The sequence below is a fragment of the Hippoglossus hippoglossus genome, chromosome 4 (assembly GCF_009819705.1).
Source record: "Hippoglossus hippoglossus isolate fHipHip1 chromosome 4, fHipHip1.pri, whole genome shotgun sequence".
NCBI classification, from domain to species: Eukaryota; Metazoa; Chordata; class Actinopteri; order Pleuronectiformes; family Pleuronectidae; genus Hippoglossus; species Hippoglossus hippoglossus.
In genome coordinates, this window is record NC_047154.1 from 16,177,140 (window position 1) to 16,189,957 (window position 12,818).

A 12,818-nucleotide genomic window follows, 5' to 3' on the forward strand; every position below is an offset into this window, starting at 1 on the left:
TGACGTTGGTATGTCCTGCATGCTTTCAAAAGTACAACATTGAAGACAGATTTTTGTTCTCGCCTCTTTTTTCTCACCTTGTAGCTATGAGATTTACCCATATGTGTTTTTGTTCCATTCACATTTCATCAAATCTTGTCAAAGCCAATCATTCTGAACACACAAAGTAAATGAAAAATGGTTAAAGACTCTATTTTTGTCTGTTCTTATATTCGCATACTTACTGCAGTGTCTTTCATGTATTCAAGCATTCATGCATTGGCCAAGCTCGACAGATTGATTCAATTCCCCACACTCTGGTGGCCAAGTCAGTTAATTAAACATTTATCACAACTGAGCTGAGCTGTGGTATAGAGTCAACTCTTTGTTCAGTTGGTGAACACAGTATGCTCTCATTTAATGGTAAAAAAGCGAAAAAGTATTTCATGTTATTTTAACTTAAATCCTCTGAGATGGAGGGATTCATCTCCCACTACCTGCGTAATGTGGATCTCATCAACCTCGGTCTTTATTTTCCACATCTTCAACTTCTTTGTGAAATATATATCGCCCAGTTTTTAAGTTAACAAAATACATCTCTCACAAATATTGGCATATGTTTTTTTTACTGGAAACAACAAATGGCTTTATGCATCAATCCTGATTCACAAAACAAATCAAAAGGTGCTGATCACACATTTCCCTTAGCCAAGCTGAGCTAATTACTCTGCTGCAGCAATTTTTTTAAATCACAGTCACATAAATCTATTAACTCTTCTACATCCTGCGTTTTCAGAACAGAAAGTCACAGTGAGGTAATACCGTGGGTCACAGAGGTGGCAGTACATGCAATCAGACAATGACTTGAGGCTCCTTTGGCCCAGTTCCACTCACTGGATTTTTTCGCTGCCTCAGATTGACATTGAGGGAGCAGAGCAGGTGTTATGTATCAAGGCAGACTAACACCCTATTTTTGAGAAAGGCCCTGCACACCGTGTGATTTTACCCCGAGCTCTGGCCCACACCTTGAGTTGGGGCCAGGAGGCAGCGACGCACAATGTGGCAGCGTGGGTTGTTCTCCATTTTCAAGAGTTAAAAGGATAAATTGATGTAGAAAATGCTGCTCTATGCTATAATTTATTCTTCTGCGATGTCTGCCCTATCTGTGTATTGCAGCCCTGAAGGAAGTGTACTCACAGCTCCCCTACACAATGTGGGAAATTGCTTACTGCAACGGCACTTAGCCGGCGTTGGCACTGAATGTGAAATTAACCTTGCTATGATTTCTTTAATTTGCTTGGAGTGACATCTCCCTCAGGTGAGAGGGTCCTCCGTCACATTCATAAATATATCTCAGCACACACTTGTGTTAGGTCCCCTGGTGTTTTCGCATTGCTTACAACAATGCTCAGGTTATTCTCTCCCCTTTATTCTTCATATTCAGGATACCTATTGCGTTGTCAGTTTATGTTGACTGTAATGTCAAGGTTTAGCACTCGATATATAATGTTCTTCAAAGTATAAATCAAGGATGCAATTCTTGTTTAATGGCCTCTCTGACCTTTGCAAAGCCCCCTTCCGGCTGCAATCGATAGGAATACCATTTGCTGTCTAGGCGGGATGATGCAACTAGATCCTGCATGAACAAAATATATTGTCTTTCATTTATCAAGTAAGACTGCAGACTAATTTAATTTTTTTAATGGAAATTTCCCCATTAGTCTCAGAGGGGTTGTAGCTATTTGTTCAAATTTGAGACTGCTTTGAAACCCCTCCTACATTTTTTGCATTTAGAAGAATATATGAGCAAAAACAGTATTACCCCTGCTGATCAGAATAAAATCACAAATGAAATCTGTTGTGAGTCAGTATTTGTGTTACAGTACTGTCTTAGTCACCAGCTAAACTTCATCTTAAATGGCAGGAAGGAATCAATAAAATACACATTTCTAGAAACACATTCTGGGGTCAAAACAATATTCCCTCTGCCACCATATTGATCCAAATTTAAGCCAACATTTAGTCCCAAACTCTTAACTTTTCACTCGCCAGTAAACTTTGTTTCCCCTGTGGCCCCTTTGCCTAAACGCTGTGGTATTTTCTATGTATTTGGCTGCAGTTCTTGGTTTTGCGAAACATTTTTGCATCGTATCCTCACACAGTTTATCTAATCATCGCTTTGTCCAATTGGGACTATCTTTGGCATCTCCGTTTCGGCTTAGCAGCAGAATTTGGCGTCGGTGTGAAAATTGATTTGGCAGCACAGACACAAAAATTTAAGAGTAAGGCATATCAGCAATTTTCCCTCTATTCAAAATCTAAATTGCTCAGCGGGAGGTCAGGCCCTCATTGTACAATGCGCTCTGCTTCACTGACCTGTACTTGACATCGATGCAAGACATGTTTGTTGCAGAAGTACATTTTGGCTGATAATGTTCTGCTAACCAGTCACACATTGCAATGGTTAATCATTTACCACCTTAAACTGACTGCACAGATTGTCTTTTCCATCATCGTTGAAGACATTTGCAGTGAAATTTCAGTGTTATTATTAGTTATTCGCAGCAGTTCAGAGGGACAATTACTGTTTAAACAGATACAGTCATGTTCCATTAACAAATGTGTGGATTTTGTGGTTATTAGCAAAGTTACAACCTTCAGGGGGCAGGAAGATGCTTCTGCACAGCTTCAAAAACAAACATTAGACGATTGTCAGAAACAGGGATGTGGAACGTAAGAGCACAATGTGTTGGTGTCATCATCAGGGCTTTGCAAAAATGATATATTCAATGTTTTATCTAGAAAATCTGAATCAGGTTTACACATACAAGGAATTCGCTGTGGTGTATTTGTGCAAGTACAAATATAAAAAATATAAAAATAAGAAACAAAATGTAATATATAAATTATACTATAAGCACCAGGGGAGGTATTGTGCAATACGTTGTGGGTAAACACTAGAGCCTGGATGGTGCAAAGTACAGTTAGTCCGTTATTTGCCACAGGAGGTGTCAAAGTGTCACAGTCACAGGCAGGGACATCAGTGCAGTCCAGTGATAGGGTCCCAGGCCTTGTTGATGAGGCCAGCAGCAGCAGTCAGGGGAAAAAACTGTATACAAAAACACACACATCCAAACTTGATCAACACTATGTGCTGGATAGAAGTGACGAAAACCATGAGACGAGAAAGGTCTCCCAGGTAGGTTATGTTTCAAGCCCAGTCTGATAAAGGGCGTGTGCCGTCAGCGTTACCTAATGTTGGTGTGTGGACATTTCTCGTCTTCTGGAGGATGTTTTAATCTCTTCCTATTGCATTTTGACAATGTGGCTTGATTGTTGCGTATCTGAGAAATGCCATTCGAAGGTTGTTGGTTTTTTTTCATCGGCACAGCACTCTACAATTTACGTGTACATTTGTGTGCACCTGCAGAATACAACATTTAGCTCCATCAGTTTAATTAGAAGCCTACCTGCCACCTGTGGATATCACTATAGGGTACTGTTGAATGTGGGAGTCATTATTACTCACACAGGTTTGTCACAATTGTAACTTACATTTAGATTTATTGGAATTGTGCAAGAAACCGGTGCCTTTTTCATAGGAGACATTTGGACATGTAACAGCAGTGGAGAAAAGATCAGATAACGTTGGCTGTGATCTTTTTAGAAATGCCAGTTCTTATTTTGATGGTACTGCACATGCAGGCTTATTGGCCGGACTTACTGGAGTCATTAAATAAAGAAGCTGTCGTACATCTGCTTTGGGGAAACGTGAAAAAAGGAAGGTCCATCTTAACATGTTGTATGTCTTCCTAACTGCTGTTTTCCACTATTAAGACAGAGACAGCTTCATTGTCTTGGTGTTTTAACTGGATTAAACTTAATTGTAGAACATAGAACAGGATGGTGAATATCCCTTCACTGACGTGAGATCATTCCTGCTGTGAAGGATTCACATTTGTTCTCTTATCCCGGGTCTTCGTTGCATGTTTTATCTGTTCCTCATTGTTCAGTGATAAAGAGATCACGATGACAGTTTGGAGTCATTATCGATTCAAATGCAGGGTTCTCATTTTCAAACCACTTAGCCAGAGGCAACAAAAAATCAGTCTGTTGCTTTTTGTGTCGTGTGGTCAACCAAGCAGAGGTGACCGATTTTGTACCTGCTATCTTATCATGAAAGCTTGGTGGGGGGGGGGGGCACTTCCTTCATAAAACAAGGTTTAGATTTAGTGCAGATGTGAGTCTCAATAGATCCTGGTGTCTGTGAGAAATTAAATCAATAGTATCTGCATCCAGTATCTAATACTCACAAGTGTTCAGTCAACTACAAGGAAAGGATGTTATTCATCTTAAAAATAAGTATAGATGAAAGTAAGAAAATGTATTGTATGTTTTTATAGCCCGTATAAAAGATGAATGCTCTATCAATCTGAATACACAAAATAATAAAGAGTGCTTTAATCCAGTTAATTATGCATTAACTGATTTATATAATTGGACTGTATCAAACAAAGCTCAAAATCTGATAAGCTACTTTCCACTTGAAAAGAGTTCTGTGTGCGCACCGCAGACTAAAGCCAAGAAAATTATCCTTTGCTCTTACATTTCCCAATAGGGGTCATCTGAGCAGGTGGAGACATCACCCCAATTTCAGGTCAAACTGAGTACAACAATAGAGGCAGAGAAATAATGTTGGAAAGCCTCCATTTCATCCTGTGATTCTTACACAACCACATCGTGGATTGTGATGGTGGTTCGTAGATTGTGATGGTGGACCATAGATCATGGCGATGCCTTGTGAATCAGATCGTGATAGTGGATCGTGGTGGCAGCTGATCATGGACCCTAATAGTGGATTGTGGATCGTGATGGTGGATCCTGACTGTGGATAGTGGTGATGGATCATGATGGTGGATTGTGGATCGTGGTGGTGGATAGTGATCGCTGATCATGGACTATGATTACAACAAGACTGCTTGATATACAATATGCCTGCTCACACATTCTACCTTTACCGGCAATAACTCGTCCATTTCAATTGTCATTGCTGCTCCCTCTATTTCTATTAGACATGTTCTTGTTTATGTGTTCAGCTACAAGCGGCATATATTGCACTTCTGTCCATCCTGGGAGAGGGATACCTCACATGTGTCTCTCTCTGAGTTTTTTCCCTCTGTCAGTAGTTTTACTCCCCCAGTGGACAAGTAAGGGACCGGTCATCTCCCAAGAGGTGAAAAGTCACCGTGCCTTTTCTGTGGAAACCAGAGCATTTGATCCTGCCATTTGGTGAATGGAATTGGAATCATCAAGCATACTTGGCCTCATGGTTCAGTGCTTTTGATTTCCTTGCCCTAGTAAAAGACTTAAGTGCACACAGTGGATATCCGCATACTGGGTATCATTATTCCCTATTACAATAAATTACAATGGAGCTGTGCATTAAGGGCAGTGCAAAGGTCAACCCTGTCAACACAGGGCACCACGACGAGTCCTGTGATGGTCTGCAGGGGTTTCTTTCCCTTTAGAAAATCTATAAATGAATAAAATGTGTTTGTAAAGCACTTTTCTAGCACAGACATTAAAAAGGTACTTCACAAGAGGAGGCAAAAAGAGCAGGACATAGCCTTGATGTGTATGTGCTGTGATTTCTAGCATTGATCAGCGTCTGCCGTAAACAAGCCAGGACACTCTGCACAGTAGTTCAATCACTAATGGTTTAAAACTCCTTAAAAACTGTGTTGTCGACATTCATTAAATCAATATGTCTGATTTTAGCTCTGTCATGTACAATGGACATGATGGACACATTTGTAGACATCCTGTTCTTTTCTGTGAAGCAGTTATGCAATAAGAACACACAGTCAGGTATATGGCACAGGTTCATATGTGAAGTTAAGATTATGTGTTTAAAAGGGCAAAGCACAGCTATTAAACAGTTATCGTCAGATGTGTCACGACAGTTTGACCAACTGCAAACAAAACATCCTTATTTAGTCATTATCAATACCTTACTGTCAAGAGCAAATCACTGCTTCTCTGTCTAACATTCACAAAGATATTAAATAGCAGCACCTGATGCTGAAATTAGGCCTAAAAAACAGGTTAATATAACTACTTAAATTAAAAGTGTCCAGATTATGTTTTTTGGGTGTTTCCCGTTCTTTAAGTTTCTCATGTAGCTTTGTCGTGCACGAAATATTCTACTATTTGACAAAGTCTTGGACAAAGAGAGTCCATATCTCCCAGAGCCTCAAAACACCTTGTTTGCATTGTGGGCTTCTTTTTTTCTTTTTTGTAAAGCATCTATGTCACCGAGGCACATATACGAACTTACAGTTTTAGCCTGATGTAGAGATGGTTCACAATCACAACATGTGAAATACAATAAACAAACAAAATAATAACATATTACTGTGATATGTCCTGCAGACTTGAGTGTCCTTTTCAAGCCAAGAGGAAAAACTGTGAAAAGCGGCATTTCAAACACATTTGGTTCCACATTACTTCTTTTGCTTCCCTCAAAAATAAATGATAATCGGCCTCATTCACCAATATCTCCTTAAGAATTTCCTTAAATTTGTTCTTAAGAAGTTTTCTAATAAAACTCTACGTCAGATTCATGACGCGTTCTTAGACTGCAGATTAATGGGCATCTGTGTTCTTATATTGATGAATGCCATGTGTTCGTAAGTTGAAAGTCACTTTTTCATGATTAGCACAGGGAAACGACTCACCATATAAGGGCGTGAGACTGCAGAGCCATGTGCACACACAGAACTCACAGTAACTGAAAATAGCTTTTAAGAAGCCAGAATTGATTGAGTGAAATTCTAAAGACGGCGCCGCCCCGGATTCAAACCGTAAAAAAAGGTTTTTATAATTTGTAGTCAGCAGTGGATATCAAATACCACAAAAAACAATACATGGGATACGGTTACCCATTCAGTGAAAGCTGTATCTGGAGAAAGTCGAATAACTGATGGTTTGATCTCGCATTTGAAAAATACATTTTCAAACAGAGGAGAGAGGGGGAAGGAAAAAGAAAAGGAAGGTGCACAGAGTTATCTGAGCTGGAGCAGCGCATCATTGGAAACTCAGCACTGCAGGTTAATCCTCAGCTGAGCATCTGTGGATACTCGGCCTGAGCCTGACAGGACCTATCGGGACCGGACATGCTGGGCTAGCTTCAGACAAAATGTTTTCAATAATATTCCGGTTCAGGTCCCGCTGTGGTGCAGCTGCATCTCCTGAGCCATCTCTCGTCTCAGAACAGAAATAAACTCGGTTTTCAGAATTAATAGGCTACCTGTGGACGTAATGTTTTAACTAAAAGCTGTATAAGTAAAGCAGTGGAACATGTGAAACATTTAATATATAAACACCAGTGTGTAGAAACTAAAGATGGGTGACTATATTTGTCACTGAATATTCTCCTCTTCAACTTATAATGTGCAGTGAAACTGTCTTTTTTAAGCAAAAGAAATTATACAATATTATAATAATTTAAATTGTATTATACAACTGTAGAATTGAAACAATTTCAGTAGATTACATTTTTTACATAAGAACAAATCCCAGATAAGTAAACATTGGTGAATGTCAGAATCTCGTAAGTGGGTTTTAAGAAGAAATGTCTTCTGAAGAACAGTTGGTGAATGAGGCCCAATGAGATTACAATATTTTTGAACGGTGTTATCTTTCGCAGCAGTATTGCTGTGAGACAGACAGGAGGCTGGTACAAAAAACACTTTTCTCTGCCGCCTTCAAAAAACTCCTTTTTGCAAACTCCATTTTCACATTTTTAAGGAAGATGTCGTTTCTTTTTAAATAAGTAGAGGTACTGGTTTGGAAGCTTTGTTGAGCAGGAGACAGACTTATTCAGAAAAACAGATGTGATCTCTCTGCATCTGTCATAACTAACACCTCTTGGATTAAAGTTATATCAACACTAATTATCACCATCAACAACACTGTTTAAGTTGAATTCAAATTAAATGTGTTGTTTTATTTTTTGATCATATTTATAGATGAAAACTGCTTATGTAGCCTATTATTTTTGGCTTCTAACTTACAATGCACCATGTGATCACGACTGATTTACTCTGTACCGTACATTCTCTTTAACACCAGTGGTATCAAGTTTAAAAATAAACTGTGCGCCAAATAAAACAGCTTTTTCACTGGTTCAATCCCCGGCCATGTGTCTTGCACCGCCACAGAACTGGAGCCCTTGGTCTTATGTCTCCATCTCTGTGCACTCTTGGCATATTAAATTGTTTGTTTTTGAGACAGATCCAGTGCTTGTTTATGGATCCGTCTTTTTTTTTTTCAAACATGTTCTTTTCCTATGCTGTTTGTGAAGCCACTAATATCTTTGCCAAGACTCTTGGACTCCATTGTTGCCACCACAACAGACTGAGAAGAGACAGGAAAGCTCATTATCCACAGAGCCTTGAGTTTCAAGTTTTATGACATCGTAGTTAGCAGATAAAAAGGTGCCAGTGTGGCAGAATAAGAAAGTGACATTATATAAGAATCCAGCTCACTTTGAGAGGAGACTGGCAGCGCAGAGTGGCAGCATTTCCACTCCTGAAGCATGGGTTTTTTTATTCCGGCTCCTGTGATTGATATATTGCTTCGTCAGTGTCGGATCTCTATGTTTTCTGACAGTATGTTGAGTTCAGCTTTGCTTGATTGTTCACGTCTGTTTGTTCCCCGTGCCTTCAAAATCTATCCACATATCTTCTATCCCAAACCACCATTACCACCCTGAAAAGTTGTATATAAATAGATTCCCCGCTGAGCACCGCTGGGTCGGAAATAATTCGAGTCTGGCAGGGGGAGAATCTGCCATTGTTTACGTACACGCTGCTGCCTGCTGAGATCCTATAACCATTTGTTACAAAACCGTATCAACTTGTCAATGATAAATACAGATGCCTTGTAGGTCATTACTTTACTCAGGCACATAACCAAATGCCACTCAGGGCTTTATTCTGCGTAAATATGTGAAAAAGATAGTTTAATTGATATTTTTTTCAATATTGATTAATCATGTTTCATTTAATCTACATGAAAAATGCTTGTTATGAATTTGCGTAACCCAAAATGGGGTTTCTTATTATCAACAGTCAAAATTCTTACATAATCAGACACCTGACGCAAAGCGGTGCCAAGGTGACGTGTCAGACTGACGCAGTTGTTATTTTCCCATCCAGCATCCACGCTGTTCATCTAAACGTGTTGGTCTTAAAATAATGTGTGGTCAGATGCATTGTTGGTGTGTTGCTATGAGGAGGCAGTGGAAACCATTTGTTCTTAAGAGCAACAAAACTGTGGTACAGAATCAGTGTTTTATCAAGGGGACTTTATCAAGATGGCAATTTGCACCCTCATAGGTGATGCACACTCCTTGTTACACACAGACAGATGGTTTGCTTGTGTGCAAAGTAGAACGTTTCCTCTGCAACCAAGCGTTCCCACTTACTACCTGGCAAATCCAATATAATAGCATCCCTCAAGGATAACATTTTTCTACTGTTAAACTAACTCAAGTGGATTTGGACTTGCCCCAAAGGCACTTGCACCATTCGCATTAGATCAAGCACTTTTATTGTTAAAATGGAGCCAATTCAGTTCATTACTGAGATGGTAGGACCAGGGAGTATTTAATAAATGACTGAATTAAAATTGTGTCATTTTTTTTCTACAGACGTTTTTGTCAATTGCTGACACAACCTGGAACCAGCACATTTACATTAATCAGATATAAGGCGATATATTCCATTTGCAATCAGTTGCCATTCGTATTATACATATTCCTGATTATTCTGGCTGAATTATGCTGGACCTTATATTATATTTCACCAGTGGTTCTTCCCATTTATTTGATTCAGTTTCTAAAATAAACACATTTGCACAAATTGAGGTAGACTGCTCATCTGTTACCACTAACTGAGTGTTTTAAATGTTTTTCTCCATTTGAGTGGACATGTTTGTGTGGGTTTGTGCTCCCTCCAACTTTTGAGGTGGTTCTCCGCCCCTGCCAATATGCCAGTCATGTTGCTGTGCTGCTCCTGCGTTTCTGGCACCACTAGCTAACTGTAGAGCACTGACATGTGCATTGAGCCCTCAAATGTGTCTGTCTTCCAGGAAGTAGCTCTGAGAGCGAGGTGTGGAGTTGAGCAAATGATGAGCGGATGACTGGAAATACACCCCCATTGTGTTTACTGCCATCATATCCGTCTGAGTGGATTGTTTCGGAGGGTAATCAGGGGTTCAGTTCAATACCTAATCGCATTGTATATTCTAATCAGACTTAAAATTGAAAGCTATTTACAACAAGTGAGGTCTCTCCACTCAGGGAAAAAAATTAAACAATAGTATTTATATATATATACTATACGAGTGTGTGTAAATGGGTATGTGTGCTGTGTTTGTATTCTTTGTAGACACGGTGTAAGTACTCTGTCTCCATTTTTCTATTTCCAGCCAAGAAGTATGACAGTGGCGAATATCTTAACATCACTAGCATCACAAGGGACCAGGCTGGAGACTACGAATGCAGCGCTTTAAATGACATCGCCTCTCCTGACACCAAAACAGTAAAAGTCACAGTCAACTGTAAGTATATCTCTGTCTTCTTCCTTGCTTTTCTTTTTTTTTCCACAGTGGCCCTGCTGACACATGAAAGGCATAAGGGCAGCCTTCGATGATACCACTGCTGTGTCCTCGGCTGTGCTCCTCAAGAAACTGTACCTCTTAGAAGTTCGGAAAAGTGGAAGTTTCTTAATATTTAATGTGAGAATTCCCTTTTTGTCTGCGCGTATAGGTGATTAATTCACACCAAGGAAAGGTCTGACTGTTCCAAGCACTATTCCATTATGCAGGTAATGAGTCTTTCAAAAGTGTGAGGAGACAGTAATGAGGAGCCAGGGCATTAATGAGCGATACTGGGCTCTAGCTGGCGTGGTCACATGGAAATCACCACTCATATGTATGAGCAGGAACAGGCGCTGGACAGTGATTGCTGTTCCCTTCTCTTTTTAAAAAGCAATCCTTTACTGCGCTGTTATTCATGGAGGATGTGCATAGATGCCCTGTGCTAAATCTCACTTTTGGCAAAGCTCATCAGGCACTCGGCTACAGAGACTGGGGGGGGGGGGCTCCTTCTGGCCCAGTTACTGAGTCATATCCTGAAAGCTAATCATGTAAGTTTTCCAATTCAACTTTTAAGAAATGGAATATTTTATTTCATACACAGATTTGACAATTTACTTCTTCTTTTGAAATAACTTTGTGTCCAATAATGTGTGTGCTTACGTCTACCTCTCTGTGTTAAGGCAGCTTTCATTCTGGCTTCATTATAATACCCGAGTCTTGTGGCCATTATTTCTGTGTAATGTCTGCCTCTAATGAGCCGGGCCTGAGTGAAGTTTTAGAGGCCAGTTATTTATAGCTCTGCTGAGACACAGGTCCAAGGATGAAAAGTGCTTTGACAACTGCCAGGGTCTTACACAAAAGGACATTCCCACAATTATTGATAAGGCATGTCACAGGCAGATGCCCACATTTTAAAGCCAGACAGCAGGACTACGTGGGTTTAGTTTGAATTAATTGATCGGGAAGTCTTTCCTTTGCTGTCAGGCAAAGTCGCCGCCGCAGCTTGAGCACTGGAGCGAGTGGGAGAACGCCGTAGTTGGTCAAGTGTTGAGCTGGTATTTGCCTGCTGCCCACACTTATCTGAAGCAGCGAGAGTTACTTATACTTTATTTTGGATCTGTGTCTTATATGAAGAGAATCACCCATATATATGATTTATGATTTTTAAATTGGTTTCAGAAAAGTGTTTATCACGATATTTTACATAATCCTCCAGTTAGAGCATGGACTTATTTCTAACTACAGATCTATGAAAATATCTCTTAATACAAAGGAAGAAACTGTACAGACTTTAAACGCTGCCTTCTGGACTGAAAAATGTAGGTTCTGCTTTGCAGCCAGCCTAATTGCTGCATATCACAAGCCCTTCTTGGAAAGGCTACGGATTATAATACAGAAAACATAAACAATGTGTTGGACACTATTATCAAAAGAAGCAGGAGGATGCCAAGTGTATAATTTAAAAGGAGACTTCTCGATGTTCATGCCAAAAGCTCCGAAAAAGTTATTTCCAGGAACACCACCTGCAAGATAAATGACACATTTTCAAACTAATTAATGTGTTTCAATATGATTCACCTTGGAGTTGGGAGAAATATTTGCATCCTTAAAGTAGCATGCTGTTTTTTTATAAGTGTGTTTTTACATGGTTTAGTCACACAGTGCTGATAGGGAGCTCCGGTGGACAGGAAACCTCTTGCAGCGGACGTGTGACTCACAGGCCTCCAGTAATTAGTTTAGCCGAGTTGATGGGGCAGCCTGCATAAACACTAAACTTTGAGCTCTCCTCCTTTAGTTGTTGACATCCTGTTTGAGCAACCTCCACAGAGTGTCTGACTTCTCTGGCCTCACTAGCACCTCACATATGAAAGGCCCTGTATTTTGTTGCATCTGTTTAGTAGTCAAAGTGCTGTGCAACCATGGGACTCGGATAAACAACATATGTTACAAACTTTAAGTAATCTTTTGTTTTCAACACCTTCAAATAGCAGCAATGTGGTTGCTTTAAAAGATTCAGTACCTCATGAAATGGAGCTTTAAATATTCAGTGTAACGCCCGGGCCACACTGCCTGCGGTGCTGCTCTTCTAGAGAGTCAAGGTCTCGCCTGTTTTCCCCCATGTGCCGACATGATTCATGGCAAAACAGTAAAAATTATCTTTCACCATAGTTTTA

The 12,818-nt window shown here is 39.9% G+C and overlaps 1 protein-coding gene across 1 annotated transcript in view; it reads left to right on the forward strand.

Moving 5' to 3' along the window:
* The window catches only part of negr1 (neuronal growth regulator 1), a 133,689-nt gene that overhangs the window by 67,989 nt on the left and 52,882 nt on the right, over positions 1-12,818 (forward strand). The window contains exon 5 of the mRNA XM_034583059.1: positions 10,474-10,605. Coding sequence (XP_034438950.1) covers positions 10,474-10,605 — 132 coding nt within the window. The remainder of the gene's footprint in view (positions 1-10,473; positions 10,606-12,818) is intronic.